At 43.5% G+C, this 17093-nt stretch overlaps 1 protein-coding gene across 2 annotated transcripts in view; it reads left to right on the top strand.

Moving 5' to 3' along the window:
• The window catches only part of MPHOSPH8 (M-phase phosphoprotein 8), a 32987-nt gene extending 17087 nt beyond the window's left edge, over positions 1-15900 (top strand). For both annotated transcript variants that reach the window (XM_063429962.1, XM_063429952.1), the window contains exons 9-14: positions 5025-5111; positions 5588-5742; positions 11019-11173; positions 12437-12564; positions 13830-13913; positions 14358-15900. In XM_063429962.1, the coding sequence (XP_063286032.1) occupies positions 5025-5111; positions 5588-5742; positions 11019-11173; positions 12437-12564; positions 13830-13913; positions 14358-14399 (651 nt within the window). In that variant the 3' untranslated portion in view covers positions 14400-15900. The remainder of the gene's footprint in view (positions 1-5024; positions 5112-5587; positions 5743-11018; positions 11174-12436; positions 12565-13829; positions 13914-14357) is intronic.
• The last annotated feature ends 1193 nt before the right edge of the window (positions 15901-17093 follow it).

The following is a 17093-nucleotide window of genomic DNA, read 5'->3' as shown; positions in this document are numbered from 1 at the left end:
CTAAATTCAAACAGATGTCTAGTGAAAAAAAACAATTGGCATAAGTATGTAGCTTCTAGGGATCGGCCGATATTATCGGCCGATATTCGGTATTATCGGCAATATCGGTATCGGCCAATATAGCTACCGATATTGGCGATAATACCTCCTAGGAGGCGGGGCCTGATCGCCGAACAGACGGGTCGCACCAAACCGGAGCTCCGTGTGGGAACCGACAAATACACGACGATACATTAAAAATACCCCACCGAACTTCGTAAACCGCGTAGCTGAGTAGCAGCGTGACCCTCAAGGCTCAGGTGGCCGGATCCCCGGCCTCGGAGAGGCGACCTGAAGCGGAGATAGGATTGCGGCCTACCAAAGGGTGCAGGCACGGGAGAGGCGGCCGACCTCCCCGCCCGCGACTCAGCGGATGACGCAGCAATCCCCAGGACCCCGATCTCCCCCCCCCTGGCCGGTGAGGGACATCCCGGCATAATCATTAAAGCGACTGAACCAAGCACCCTACAACAGTGAACGGGCCGTACCGAACACACGACTCGCAACCCCACGAGACAACTAAGGCCTAGCCAAAATGGCCGCCCAGCGAGGACAAGGGAAACTGGGAAAGGTTTGCCATAACCCATCCCATCCTCTGAAAGCACTGGACCAGCTCTGCCTGAATTTTTGCAAGATATTGTTGGACAGAGGGGAGACCTCCCAGCGAGCAGCACAACTTGTGGCCTCATGGATAAGGCCAATCACCCGCCGACGCCATTATGGCCACCCATATCTGATCTTCCAGGCGGCTGCGCTGACATCGAACGCCGGTAAGGCAGGCCGTGAGGCCACACAAGCTGGGGACGCATACCCACTTCAGCCCACATTTGAGCATGACCACCTGAAGTGTCGCCCTAAGACCCAACACAAACTCCCCAAACAGCAGGACTTCCCTCCTTCTCAGGGCAAAACTAAGCTCCATGCCTATGACTCCCAAAAGGTACGCCTTCCCGGGGAGAGAGCAACTGGGTGCTATACCCAAAGGTGCCAGCCACACAGGCGGAGAGCGACAACACATCGACACAGATGGACGACCGAGACTCACCGCACCATCCCGAAAGGGACGACCCTGGACCAGTATGGACCCCAGGCTCGTGGCAGGAGGGCATCAGCTCTCACAAAGATCCGGGGCAAGAGAGGAGACTCGACAACTAGACGCCACACACCCCCACTGCTGAGATGGAAGTCCGACATACGATCCAAACCTGGCGACCACCATGTCTACGGCAGGGTAGCAGCAACTACTAAGACCGGCAACTATCCCTGGCCCACCGGTCAAGCTGCCAAAGCCGGTATTGGCTGAGCAAAGTGGACTGTAACAGTAATACTTGCAACAGGTACACAAACTGCCACCAAGAGGAATAGGCTGTGAGGGACTATCATGACCTGACGACACAGCATATTTCGGACAGCTGACCTTTTGCAATGGACTATATTGTTTAATATCTCATTCTACATATGTTTATACTTTTGTTTTGCCTCTTTATATGTTCAGTAATTAATTTGTCTCTCCATGATAACCTAGTATGCCTCAGCCTGACATCACTACTCAGCTATGTGAGATACAGCTAAACACGTGTGAAGGTTTAAATATAGGCTAGCCATATGCATTTCATTTCTTGTTACAATCTTGAGGCACACAGCTTATTGCATGTACCTGCAACGTAGTAAGCTCATCCATACACTAAATTGTCATACATAAATGAATAACAGCGTAACCGAATGAATATAATTCAGTCCCTCAATTGATCTATGTGTAGCCTCGCTAGGTACTTCAACTGTAAATATACCTATGACTATGACAATTTGCAAACATGCAAGCCTGGTAGCACACTGAGCGAATAGCTAATATATGGAATGTTGTTTTATTTCAAATCTTGCTTTATATTATAACCTTATATACTCGAAGTTCGCATGGCACCCACAAACATGCACTCACACATACGTTAGACATATTTCCTGGCCTGAATACATAGATTAACTATGATCTAGCATATGCCACTAGACAGATCTTATCTTAGATTGACAGGCCAGTCACCATGCCCTAACTGCTATACGACTGCTGCCTGCCAGATAGCTGTATACTACATGACAAGCTTGCCTTAGCGATTCCACTGTACTTTTTTATGTTTTAGTATCAATACTATGCGCCTCTCGGTGACCAAGAGGCAATGGTTTAGCCTGCCTAACATTTAAACTCTACTTGGCCAATAGCCTAATGTCGCATATTCCCTAAGTTTGATTCATGACTAGTACTTTAAACCTATAGATTAGCGACAAATATTATTATATGTGTTATTAATTCTCTGGAAAGCATGTTTAATATATTCGTTTAGTTCAAACTACCTTCATAACTGCTAATTTACGCGTGTTATTAACTTTTTGAACGCTTGCTTACGGTAATATAAAATATAAAATGAGGCTGCCATTCGAAGGAGATGTACTACTGTGTTAAAGTGATCCCACTCTGTATAAAAACGGTGCATCCCCTCTTCTCGATTCTGTACCCCATTCAACTCCTGCCTCAATAAAAGAAAGATTGACAAAAAAAAAAAAAAAAAAATACCTCCTAGGACCGCCAGGCTCATTACAAGCCTGGTGGTCCTGGGGGGGTCCGGCAGCAAGCGCTGGCTTACCTTGCCTGCAGCTCCATGTCTAAATCTCGCGAGACCCGCGGCTACCGAGTGTTGCCACAGGTTACCATGGCAACGCTACGCACGGCACGAAGGGCCGCGAGATTTATACTGGGGAGCACGCTGCACAAACACACACACACTGCATTATATACACACGCTACACAAACACACACTGCATTATATACACACGCTACACAAACACACACTGCATTATATACACACGCTACACAAACACACACTGCATTATATACACACGCTACACAAACACACACTGCATTATATACACACGCTACACAAACACACACTGCATTATATACACACGCTACACAAACACACACTGCATTATATACACACGCTACACAAACACACACTGCATTATATACACACGCTACACAAACACACACTGCATTATATACACACGCTACACAAACACACACTGCATTATATACACACGCTACACAAACACACACTGCATTATATACACACGCTACACAAACACACACTGCATTATATACACACGCTACACAAACACACACTGCATTATATACACACGCTACACAAACACACACTGCATTATATACACACGCTACACAAACACACACTGCATTATATACACACGCTACACAAACACACACTGCATTATATACACACGCTACACAAACACACACTGCATTATATACACACGCTACACAAACACACACTGCATTATATACACACGCTACACAAACACACACTGCATTATATACACACGCTACACAAACACACACTGCATTATATACACACGCTACACAAACACACACTGCATTATATACACACGCTACACAAACACACACTGCATTATATACACACGCTACACAAACACACACTGCATTATATACACACGCTACACAAACACACACTGCATTATATACACACGCTACACAAACACACACTGCATTCACTATATATACACACACTATGCATTCACTATACAAACACACAAACACACACTCTGCATTCACTATACACACTGCATCCACAACACACACAGCTCCCCTGTCTAAATACACTTCATCCACTACATGTGGCATGTATATTTTGTGCATTTACCGTTAGAAATTGTTTATTTTTTCAAAATGGTAAATGTACAGAATATCGGCAAGCTATCGGCCTGAAAGTTCACAGATTATCGGTATCGGCTCTAAAAAAATCAATATCGGTCGATCCCTATTAGCTTCACACATTGTTGAGATCACATAATATATCATGGATGCAGTACATGGAGAGGAAGAGTATATAAGAGAAACCATATAAGCCTCTAATGAATCAGATTATGCGTATGAAGAACCAAGAAGGTAAATCAAAGTCTAATACTATGTATACAGCCAGCTCTGTGGTACCCTGGTGTACAAGTCACATGACCATGTCGTTGCCAATACAGCTGTAATTCAATAACCATATGCTGACGTTTGGCCCTGTGAATAAATAGCTACATCTACATAAAATCGGGCTGAAATTCAGGTCTGTTGAGGTATTTATGATATAAAATTCTCCAATGCTTTCAAATGATGTGAAATACACCCTTGTTTCTAGGGCTAACGGTGGTAATGGATGGGTATTCTTTTCAATAATCTGGAGGGTTTTTGGTCTCAATTTCCCATCTGTCAAGATTAAAAATTGTGACTTTTTGAGGAGACTGTGGTAGCGCTCTAACCTTGAATTTAGTAGCCATCTATTCTTGTTTTGGGTGAAACATATCTTTATTTTTGGTTCCTGTATCCAATAAAATGTACATTTATGCACCTACCCAGTGAATTCTCCACTATTGCTACAACTAGTTCACACTACTGCCTTTTTTTTTTTGCCAGGACAGAGCCCTTTGATACTGGGAAGAGTCTAAGCTGTTTTAACAGTGGTACTTATGGCTTTCTTTTATTTTTGACAAGGACTGTTATGTTAGCATTGCCATTGGCTTCATGGTTCATTAATCCATTCGATATTTGCAATATAGTAAACTTCTACAAACTGCCTTTGCCACACCATTTCCAGTGTCAGAAAGGTTTCCATTGTTCTGTGGAATGCTGTGCCACTATAGTTGCCATTTTTTTTGGCAGTTGTTTAGTGTTCCATCAGTCGGTCAGACCATGGTTTAAAAATCACTGCCCTATACTCCTTACACTGAAGCTGAACCCAATATTATTTTAAGGTCCTGAGTTGTGCAAAAATATATCCAGAGATGTTTCAACCATTTGCCTGCCAGCTTTTCCATTTAATCTAGTTAATTTGTATTCTTATTTTTCTTTTAATTTGGTATGTTTTGTTTTTTCTGTTCTGAATTATCAAAATATTTTCCAAATCCTATCCTTCTAGAATCATCTAACCACTGTGGCCCTTCTTTTGGAGGCTGGGGCCTATGTGAATTTGCAGCAAAACCTTGGTGAAACAGCCCTGATGAAGGTAATTCACTTATCCTTCTGCAAAAAGATATCTTACATTGGAAGTTTAGATTGTGTTTTAAAAATATTCATGATGGTGAAAATAGTTAAAATTTTTAATTCATTTTTTTAAATCTTATTTGAGACCTAGAGTAATCTGTAGCAAGTGTTCCCATCATGAAGTTTGTTATATATGGATCTCACCATTCTGTAATTATCTGCATATTTTTTTTTATTTATTTTTTTATTAAGACTCTCAGCCCTTGTTCTTGTACAGTGACCTCTATGCACATTTTTTTGTATCTTACCCACTCTAATTTGTTCACAAATTTCTCTGCACTAGTCATTTTTTACTGCTTTTTTTCATTCTTTCAATCAAAAACTGTACAATTTCATATGTTCTTACGTATACAAAATCTTTTTATACAACATACTAGCTGGGATAAAACATTGAACATCCATATATAACAAAGCAATTGTTCTTTCTCGTTTGTCCAGGCATGTAGAAGAGGAAATTATGATATTGTGCGTCTTTTGATAGAACATGGCGCTGACTGTAATGTACTGTCAAAGCACAACAACAATGCTTTACAGTTTGCTAATCAGTCCAATAATGTGCTGTTATCTGAACTGCTTAGAAACCATATGGAAACGTAAGTATTTTCCATTCCTTCCTTCAACTATTTAGTTTGTTAGCACTAAACACAATGTAAACGTTCTTATGGAGTTCATTATGAAATTGTGAATTGACAAGAGATATATAAATAGATATAGATATATGTTCTGTTTAAGTTCACGATCTACTTGCATTTGTTAATTGCATTGAAGTATTTTTCGGTCTGTCTCCTAAATTACTATCAATAAAGACCTTATTTAAATACGAGGGGGGGAGGGGGGGCGGCTCCTCGGGAAGGCCACCTTGGGCCACCAGCTCGTGTTTGTAGATAGCTGGGGTCCTAGTATTAACCAGTTTCCCCTAGTAAGTCTGGGAGTCTATCTCCAGTCATCGTCAGAATCCAGTGTGTCCATGTATCTAGGTACCTCTGGGCTCTGTCCGTTGCCGTCAGGTGTAGGTCCTCCATCACCCTGAGGTCCTCCATTTTCGCAAACCATTCCCTGAGGGTAGGGGCCACCGTGTCTTTCCAGTGTAGGGGGATGAGTAGTTTGGCAACGTTCAATATCCGTATAGTCAATGAGCCTTTGTATCTGTTGTCGGGCACCTTAGTGTGGTGTAGGAGCATTGCTGCCGGTTCGTAGGGAGGGGGGCTGTCTGAGAATTTCTGTATTAGTTTGTATATCCCCCGCCAGAAAGGTTGTATCCTCTCGCAGGACCACCAGATGTGTAGGTGTGTCCCGGTTTCAGTCCCGCATCGCCAACATTTTGCGTCATGGTCTGGGTGCATGTTATGTAGTATGTCTGGTGTGCGGTACCATTGTGTGAGCAGTTTGTATGCGGCCTCCTGGTGTCTGCTGAAGACCGCACATTTGTGTGTCAGTGTGCATATTTTGTCCCATTCCCCTTCGCTTAATTGCAGGTTCAGGGCCGTTTCCCATTTACCCTTAAATCTAGGGGTTTCAACGGGGATCTGGGTTTGTAACATGCCGTAAAGCTTTGATATCCCGTGTGAGAGTGGTTCCGGATCTAGGCACAGTCGCTCGAACTCTGTCGGAGTACGGCGTAGGGCCCTGCCCTGTGGCAGGGTCCGGAGATAGCTCGTCGTTTGTGCGTGTGTGAGTGTCTGTGAGAAGGTCGGGGGCCGGTCGCCTATGAGGTCTGAGAGGGTCTTCCGGCCTGTTGGTGCGATTAGGTGGAGGAGTCTAGGTAGTTGGGTAGGTATCATGCTCCTAAAGATTAGCGGGTCTAGTCCCGGGGGGAAATCCTTGTTGTGTGTCAGGGGTAGTAAGGGTGACGGGTACGGGGTTAGGTTAGCTCTGTCAGCTATGTTGTACCATACCTGTAAAGTGTGCCTCACATATATAGGTGCCTCCATTTTCCCCCTTCTGGGTAACCATGGGGCCAACGCTATGGGGATCCCCAGGTCTGCCTCCTCCACTGTCTTCCATTGCTTGTGGACGGCGCCTTTGGACCATTCCACTATTCTGAGGAGATGGCACGCTAGGTAGTAGAGGTGGAAGTCTGGCAATGCTATGCCCCCCCTCTCCCTCGGCTGAGTGAGTTGAGAGAATTTTAGCCTAGGTTTTTTCCCATTCCATACGTATTCCCTTAAGGTCCTGTGAAGGGTCGCGAAGTATGTCTTGGGGATACATATAGGTATCGTCTGCATCAGGTACAGTAGGCGTGGGAGGAAATTCATTTTGACGACTTGGACCCGTCCAAACCAGGAGATGTGGGGGTATGACCATTCCCCTGTATCTCTCTTAAACAAGGCCAGCATCTGGGCGAAGTTTTCCTTAAAAAGGTCCATGGTGTTGCGGGTGAGCCATATACCCAGGTACCTGATTTTAGAGTCTGCCCATTGGAATGAGAAGCTCTGACGGAGAGATGTTTCCCGTTGTTTGGGTATGGAGATGTTGAGGATGTATGATTTGGCGAAATTAATTTTCATGTTAGATATCTCTCCGTACTCTTTAAAGGCTCTAACAATGTTAGGGAGTGAGATTTCGGGTTTAGAAACAAAGAAGATAAGGTCATCGGCGTACGCCGCGACCTTGTGTTGTGCCCCGCCTCTGGTTACCCCTGTGATATCCGGGTTGGTCCGGATTGCCTGTAGGAATGGTTCTAATGCTAAAACGAAAAGGATCGGCGACAGGGGGCATCCCTGTCGGGTGCCGTTCTGTATTGTGAAGTCCTCTGTGAGAGCCCCGTTCACGAGTATCTGGGCTTTGGGCTGTTTATAGAGCGCCTCTATCCAACCTCTCATGTGCGTTCCCATGCCCAGGTGCGAAAGGGCCTGGAACAGGAATGGCCATCCGATCCTGTCGAAGGCCTTCTCCGCGTCAGTGTGTGTGTGTGTTAGTTTGGAGGAAGTTAGTTATCCGGGTCATGAGGTTGGCTCGTGATTGTGTGCCTTGTGGGGTCGGTAGGGAATAGAGGTCTGTGTAGTAGGAGCGTACGATTTTGTGTATTTCGGCAGGAAGGCGAAGCACTCTCCCTTGACCGTCCTTCATTCTGTCTATATACGTCAGCTGTCTACGTTTGGTCAGCATTCTTGCTAGCAATGTTCCGCTTTTATTGCTGTTGGTCTCAAAGAACGTCTTTTGTCTGGCCGCCTCTCTATGGTGTCTAGCGTTTAGTAGTGTGGATAGTTCCCTTCTTAGCTGAAGTAGCATGGCCTGTAGTGAGGGGAGGTTGTCTCTTTTGTTCGAGTCGTCTGTCGTCTGTATGTCATGTATGAGTGACGTGATGCGAGCTTCTCTTTGTCGCTTTAACCACGACCCCTATTGTATAAGGTGTCCTCTTATTACGCATTTGTGTGCCTCCCATATGTATGTGGGTGAGGTTTGGTCTGGTGTGTTGGATGTGAAGTAGTCCGTCAATATCTTTTCTGTTTCAGTCCGGATGTCAGGCATGGACAGCAAGTAGTCATTCAGCCTCCACTTGGTCGCCCTTGGCCTATATAGTGGTGAGGAGATAGTGAGCGTCACCGGTGCATGGTCAGACCACGTTGCTGTTCCCAGCTCCTTTGTCTTCACCAGGGTTAGGTGGTGGTGTGTCGTGAAAAGGTAGTCAAGTCGTGAGTATGTGTTGTGTGGGTGGGACAGGAACGTATAGTCCTTTTCGTCCGGGTGGTGCGCTCTCCAGCAGTCTATCAGTTGCGATCGTCGAAGTAGGGCCCTGATGTATGTCAGGTGCTGGGTCGGGACCCTTGAGGACCCGGAGGACGAATCCCATTTAGGGTCCAGTGTCAAGCTGAGATCCCCTCCCAGAATTAGTATGCCCTCTGTGAAGGCTAGCAGTTTGCGCAAGGTGCGTTTGAGGAAGCTGTAGTGCCTTTGGTTAGGGGCATAGATGTTTGCAAAGGTATATGTAGTTTCGGATATGGTGCCCTTTAGGAATAGGTATCGTCCTTCCGGGTCCGATTCGGCTCCCGTTTCATGGAATGGTACCCTCTTGTGGAGTAACATGGCGACCCCTCTTGATTTGCTTGTCTTAAAGTCGCTATAGTGCCCTCTAGTGTATCTGTGGTTCGTCAGTTTGGGCCGGAGCCCTTCTTTTAAGTGTGTTTCCTGGATATAGACCACGTCTATTCCGGATTTATAGAAGTCCCTCAGTGCGCTTGAGCGTTTTTCGGGTTTTTTCAACCCTCTTGCGTTGATAGTGGTGATTGTGAGGTCCGCTTGTCGAAGCGCCTTGGTAGGCCTCCTGGGGGGCCTCAGGGTGACGGTCTAGGGGAGATAGTCTGTTGGCGGGGGTATGTAGGGGAAAGGAAGGGGAGAAAAGAAAAAAGGGGGGGTTGGGGAGAGAGAGAGAGAGAGAGAGGGGGGGGGTGGGGGGAAATAGGGGTGAGTAGTCAGTCTGTGGTGAACCAGCATCCGTCGAGGCGCTGTCTAGGATGTGGGTTGCCCGGGACGGGTTAGTCACCTTCCCACCAGGGGTGTGAGGCGACCCCCTACCCGGGGTCTATTACCCCTTCCTCAGAGGGGTCGAGGGAGGTCGCGAGTGTCGTGGCAGCACTCGTGAGTGTGCGGGTTGTTGTGTTACCGGTCCCTTAAGTCCTGGGGTTCGTTATCCATGTCGGGCCCTAACGGCTCGTAGTGTGTCTAGGTAGTCTATGTGTTCCTCGCTTTCTAATGCGTGGCCCTGGGCCATGTAGCCTTCATCCGTGTCGGATCTCTCGTAAGTCAAAAGGTAGCGTGTGGGAGGTCTGTGATGACCATATAACCTTCAAACATTGAAACATTGTAAACATTTTAAACATTTGATTAGTAGCAGTAAACAAAATTAGAGAAAAAGAAAACCTGCTGCGTCTTGGGCCTTGTCACAGCCCGGTAGCATGTGCCCAGTGCCCCCGCGGGGCCCACCTCCCCCCCCCCCCCCATCCCTATTAGCTTCTCTATCCGGCAGTGTTAGCCGGTGCCAGTCGGCCGTGGAGGCCCTCGTTTCCCCTCCCGGGAGCCCGGGCCCGCCCGGCCGAGGGCGCCCCCCCGCGCGCGCTCGCCCCCTCGGGTCATCACGCAGCGGGGCGAGGAGCCCCCAACCCAGCCCAGCCAGGGGCACAGGCCCCCGCCCTCGTTGCCTAGGGCATGTCCTCTGGCCTGGTAGCCTTCGTGCCTGTCAGTACTCTCGTGGGTCAAGGGATAGTGTGTGTGGGGGTGGGGGTTCCGTAGCAACCCTTCAACATCCTAACATATATCGGTTAAGCATTTGGTCATATGCATGCAACATAAATGAGGGGAAAGGGTAATCTGCAGTGTCTTGGGCCTTGTCCCAGCCCGGCATTATGTGCCCATTGCCCCCGTGGGGCCTACCCCCTCCCCCCATTCCTGTCAGCTTCAACACCTAGGCAGTATTATCATGTTTTAGTCGGCCGCGAAGGCCCGCTTTACCCTTTCCCGGGGGCCCGGGCCCCCCCCCAGGCCAGCCGGGGGCACAGACACCCACCCCGGGGTCCGACACGTTGTTTAGCGAGGATTTAAGCGGAGCCAGCGGGGAGCTCACAGATTATGCCGCCATTTCTCTCGGCGTCCAGGCCACGCCCCCACTTTTCCTTTATTGTGCCAGCACTCCAGTGACAATCCTTTGCTTTCCCGGAATTCTTAAGGATAATGCTACAATATCCCTTAAACTTTTTTTTTAGTGGCAACTCAAATTCCTATTTCCCATCGTCAATGGTACCCTCTTATATTTGTTTAAAAAAAAAAAAACTGGTTACCACTGTGGAGCTCTGATATGCTCATAAATATTTTCTATTGAGCTGCTGTCATTTTTATAGAAGCACTAAGTTTTTATATTTGCACGTATCCATAGGCTTACCCGAGTGGTGGAAGATGCCATAAAGGACTATTTTGAGAATCGACTTGCACTGCTGGATGCGGTTTTTCCAATTGCTTGTCACAGACTGTGTGAAGGACCAGATTTTTCTTTGGATTTCCACTATAAGCCTCCATCCAAAATACCAGAAGGTAAATTATTATTTTTATTTATGTTTTTAATCTAAATCTAGTTAAAATTCCAGTGTGTTTTTAGCATTTACTTCAAAGTTCAGTAACTGTAAAAGAAGTCTAAGAATATGTCTGTCCCATTTATTGTCGTAAGAAGTGCTCTGTTACTACGCAGACTGGGGGCTGCCATTAGTGAACACTAGAGTCTCCCATACCACTTCATCTCAATGAAATGGTCTGGGTGCAGTGGTCCATTCCTTTTCATCCTGCAGTGTAACACATTGCAGTTTTCCTTTTTTAGAAGCTGCAATGTTTACTTTGCAGGCATAAAATCCACTTCTAGTGGCTGTCTTCCTGATGCTGACCTCACCAAAGGAGGAACTGGAGACTGTAGCAGAGATTCCCCACTGCTGGAAATGAGGTGAATAAATGTACACCACAAAAGGGGGTGGACAGAAAGGAACCCATGTTTCCATCCACCCCCCCCCCCCCCCCCCAAAAAAAAAAACAATTCTTTACAGGACTGTTTCATTTCATTAATCTTTGTCTATGAAGTTTCTTGTCGCAGAACAGGTTTTAAACTTGAGTGTGGGTGTTACATTCGTGTTACATTTGTTTCATCGGATAAAGGGAAGTAAGACTATAATAGCTCCCTTTGGCAATTGACTAATTTATCTTAGCTGTAACAACTGCTAAATCAGTAAATATATCAAACGTTGAACATGGCATAACAGATTCACTTTAAAGGGAATCTGTTGTGCTTAACAGTACCTTCGAAAAGCTGTAAATTCCATCTATGCATTGTGCTAACAGTTTATTTAAATTCAATATTTCTCCCGCTTGTTAATCAATTCTTCAGCATAGACTCTATGCCAACGAATAGATTGATAAAGGAGAGCAGAAGAAACCACCTACAGGTGGTCTGCAGGGCTCTCCATGCTGTGGTTGCTATGGTAACTCCCTAGCTGACCCTGCTAACGCTGGCTAAGGGAGTACAGGAACGGACTGACCTCACACAGTTCAAACTCAGGCATACTGGCAAACTGTGCCGGTGTCATAGAGGAGGTTTGCCCTCAGTGAGGAAGCATCTCAAAGCAAGGCAAATCAGAAACTACTGTGGGGGATCGAGGGCAGACCAGAAGTGGGCACTGCCGCATGGGAACAGTTTGTAAGATTCCCTTTAAGATTTTTAGTTTTCTGCTTTGTACCATATGTTAGATCTTTCTTTAATTGATAACTTCAATTAAGCATTTCTAGTGATACTTTATTTATTTAATTTTGCAGGATCGGGTGTCTTATTGTTTGTATTTCATGCAAACTTTTTTGGTAAAGAAGTTGTGGTGAGACTCTGTGGGCCATGCAGTGTACAGGCGGTGGTATTAAACGACAAATTTCAACTCCCAATATTTTTGGTAAGTGTTTAATTTTTCTAGTGTGTGTGATATATTATATTATATAATCTAATATACTGTGCATAAATGAATAACTAAAGCACGATACGAGGCAACCGCCTTTACCTGGTGCAGGATAATTCTCTATATTTGCTCTGTAACCCTGGTATGGAAAGTGTAGGGAGTAGAAATAGTCACTAGATGGCATAGGAATTGTTTATGGCTAGATGCATATACGATAAACTACCAAGTAACATTCCTTTAAAGCATTTTAATCAAAATGTAGCGAAAGTTGTATATATTTGAAACTGATCCTAAATTGCAAGTTAACCCATAGGAAGAAGCAGTCAGCTGGTATTCTGTCTTTAATGCAGTGGCCAGAGAAAAATAGAAGAAAGGTCCAGGCACTCCAGGATACAAAAAGGCAAATTTATTGAACCCACTGCCACTCACAACATTTAGACCTACACAGTCTATGCTGGCAACTGCATTAAATTGCTTGACAAAGTCACCAGTTCTCAATCCTATTTCGCTGTTGTGGGTGCAGATTGACTGCATGGTGCGCAAGAAGTACCCATCAAGACAATGCGTCAGGAAGCATAGGGTGAAATCTCTTCAGACAACTAGAATGCCAATGGTCTGCAAGGCTGTAATTGCTGCACATGGAGGATTCTTTGAGAAAAACAAAGTTAGGACACAATTATTATTTAACTTATGTCTAACCTTATCAATGACTATATTTTCTATTCAAACTCCTTTTATGTATGTTTTCATGGAAAACAAGGAAACTTCTTCTGAGTGACCCCAAACTTATAACTGGGTTAAAGCGGAGCTATGCAAATGGAATGTGTCTGCTGATCAGATTATTGCTCCACTTCTAGAACTTGTTGAATGAAGTTATTATGGTGTCTCATGGTCCTTACCTTTTTTTATGGAGGTTATACAGTTATTGAACCGTTAACCTCAAAGGTCTTTCGATGGCGCACATCCGCTGTGACTCCCTCTGTGGATTCAATGTCAAAATACTTCTATTGAAACACCAGTGATAGGCTGAGCCCATCACTGGCATCCCAGCAGAAAATGTTTCCAAGTTGAAGTTGGAGAGGGAGGAAGGGGGGCACCCAAAGGAAAGGCTTGTGCATTCAAGCTGGGGCCAGAGAGGGAGCAAGAGTTTAAAAGTGTTGCGTATCACAATTATGGCATAGCCCTGATTACCTGCCCTGCAAAACACTGGTGATTCCCAGAAATGTTCTGAGACTTTTCTTTTTTTTTTTTTTCTGTTCTAGGACGCCCACTTCATTTATTCCTTCAGTCCCATTATTGGTCAAAATAAACTGTTTATTAGATTGTCAGAGGTACCAACAGCAAAGGTAAGCTGGGCAGGATTTGTGTTTATTTATTTTTTTGCATTTATATATTTATATTTGTAATTCTAAATAATAATTGTGGAGAACTGGAAAATTAGTTGTAAAATCTGAATAGGAAGCCTTTTCTTCTTTTTTTTTTTTTTTTTTTTCTTGTTTGGATTTTAAATAATTTTCCCAACCAGAGTGACTTCTTTTGCTGCTGTCGTTTTTTTTTTTTTGTTTGTTTTTTTTTACGGTGACTTTCACTACTGGATTGGACAGGAGCATATATTTTAATTAACAGACTGTTTTAGGTATGTTAGATGCAATTCTTTCTGTGTAATAACTAATGTAAATTACCACTAGTTTTAGTTGGGATTAGATGGCTGATTTAATACTTTTTTGCATTCTTTTTATTGCAAACACGCATTCGTACAAATGGTAAATCTCCCATGTTTCTACCCACAGGTGAAGCTGCTAATTTGTGCATATAGAGTTCAGCTGCAGTAAATCAAGATGCATCTCCTGGCTCTCTCCTCCTTCCATTTCATACTAAAGTGGCAATCCATTTGGTGTACCAAGATACTGTAACATAGATGGGTCGAGCTTTGAAAGGACAATCAACTTCTGGCGTTGTTTCATGTCACTTACACAGTTGCATCATTTTATTCTGAATCTCATTCATTCTTTTTGGTTTCCATTTATTTGAGCCAGTTTTAATAAGGTGTGGACAAGTACCCACTACGCCATATTCTGTGCTTTACCATCAATATGACATGCTTTCGTAGCAATTTAAGTCATTCTGTGCCCTTACTCTATTTCTGAAGTGTTTTTTTTTTTTTTTATTAATGAAGTCTCCGTACTATACAGTTTTCCCTAGCACAATGGCTTAATTAACTTTAACTCTCACACTTTTAGTATTGAATGATGTGAGCTTAGCAGCTGAGCTGTGACTGTGGTCCGAGGTGTTTTTGTGGACTGATGTAGTGACCCCGTGGAATGGGAAAATGCTCCTGGGATCCTTTTGCACAGATAGAATTGTCATTCCTGGATCTGCTATAGATAAAGCATCCCATCGTGGAAATGGGAGAACTTTTTACTGCTCTTCTGAGCACCAGCGTTATGCAGGCCTGCAAATATGCAGTGTTGAAGTCTGTACTTGTAACAATTAGAATTGTGTTACACACAACCAAGATAAAATATTTATCATTGTTGCCCTGAGTCTCAACACTCTAGCTTAGACTGATGGAAATATTTCCACAATGTGGAATGATGCACAGTAATGTCTGTTTTACAGTTTATTAATCTCTTGAGTAATACTTATGGTTAATCAGCTTGCTTTTAACATTATTTGCTTTCCAATAAATGTGATGGCCAGTGATCAGCAATTATTTTGTTTGTATGCATAATACAAGCAACAAAAGTAAGTTTCATTCCTCTGGTCTCATCCTGCCTGTCAGCAAGACCATGGTAAACATGACAAAACCACTTCATTCACAAGACAGAATCATGTTGGACTGCTTGCTAAGACTTAAGAGGAGACAATAGGCATGCTCCACACAAACCACAATGTAAGTGCATTTGCTAGGTTTTGATTAACAATGTTGTTTTCTCAGTCTCCACCCCCTTAGCCACACTTACTCCTCTCTCAAAGCATCCTTATTTGGAGTACTTTGAATATGTGCTCAGCCTAATAGGTCCATATAAGCAGAGCTGCTGATATTGTGTCACTCCACAGCCAGTCACTATTCTTATAAATTTTATTTGCACGAAGATGGCTTTTATTTAAAATAAAATATAAAGATAATTAAGAGTGCTATATGGTTCAGGGTTTGCCCAGTAGAGGAACCCAGGTTATGTGAATATCTATAGTTTATATTTTTGTATATTCGTATTCCCAGTATATTGGTTATGTGTCAGTACAGTGCTTTACAACATCTGTAAAAATGCATGATATTAACATACTTTAAAATTGTAAATTAAATGTTACTATCAAAGGTAACGCACTCCTTTTATGCAGCTTCTTCTAATGTGTTTTTTTTTTTTTTTTTCAGTTTTTATACAAACATCATGCAAACAATTGTAACTTTAAATAACTGTTTGTTGACAGCAGATCAAATGGGGGGGGGGGACTGGAAATTCATAGAAAAAGGGGAGAGAGGGGAAGTTATTTCTTGTGGGAAACTTTAGTCATGTAGAGGAATTGATTTATGGCAAGTGAAAAGTGGTATAGTTACACTTTAAATCTAGTTTTTATTTCTTTATTTTTTTTTTAAAATAAAGTTGTCAATTTTTTTCATTTTTTTTTCTGGATATATCCATGGCAACTTCAATTCATGGTTAGCTTCAAGCACTCTGCTGTTTAGATGAGGAAATAAATTATAAATAGGACATACACCTCCAAAGGGTTGGAGTAAAACTAATGCTGTCTTGGATGTATTAAGGAGAAGAAATTTTCTATATTCCTGGATGATCCAAGGCGATTGGGTAAGCAAGAGAGTAGTAGACATGTACGGTTTGTCTCTGTTGCACTGTGCATTTTGTTAGTGCTGCCATTGTACTCTAATGCGCATTCAAATTTTGGAGACTTTATTTTGCAGAGTAAATGCAGTAAATAAGAAAAAGGAGGCACAGTATTCAAAATGACAATAGAAATGTTTTATTATAGCATTAGTTCAAGAGGTTAAAGGCAAACTATTTCTTCCAAATTGCTATGACTTCTGGATACAAACATTGCTTGATGAATGTATTAGCCTATGCTGTCTATGAAAGCAGTTGCCCACGACAAAGACAAGGATTTTGTAAAGAGCAGGTGGAACTTAAGCTTGATAAGATTTAGATATCATGACAATCTGACTAAAATTAAAAATAAATAAGGAAAAAAGTCTTGAAGACTGTCTCCAATAGACAGTTAGAAATATAAACATCTAGACACATCCCAGGTGAGCCATCTGTCTTCTTCAGGATTAGGTGCTTGATAAAAGGATGGCAAAACAAGATAAAACTTTGAGAGGACTTTAGGCCTCAATTCTGCAACTGTCCAAAGAACAACAATCGGGATTGAAGACTGTGAAAGATTATTCTGCTGCTAAGGCCTGAATTTCTGAGATCCTTCTTCCTAAAGTTAATGGCAACCAACAAAAGACACAAGAATAATAATAAGGTCTGTAGAATCCTTTTAAGGGTTCAAAAGGAGCCAAAGAG

This window comes from Pelobates fuscus, chromosome 1, assembly GCF_036172605.1.
Source record: "Pelobates fuscus isolate aPelFus1 chromosome 1, aPelFus1.pri, whole genome shotgun sequence".
Taxonomy (NCBI): domain Eukaryota; kingdom Metazoa; phylum Chordata; class Amphibia; order Anura; family Pelobatidae; genus Pelobates; species Pelobates fuscus.
Note: the sequence above shows the minus strand (reverse complement) of the source record. Positions and strands in the feature narration are given on the sequence as shown.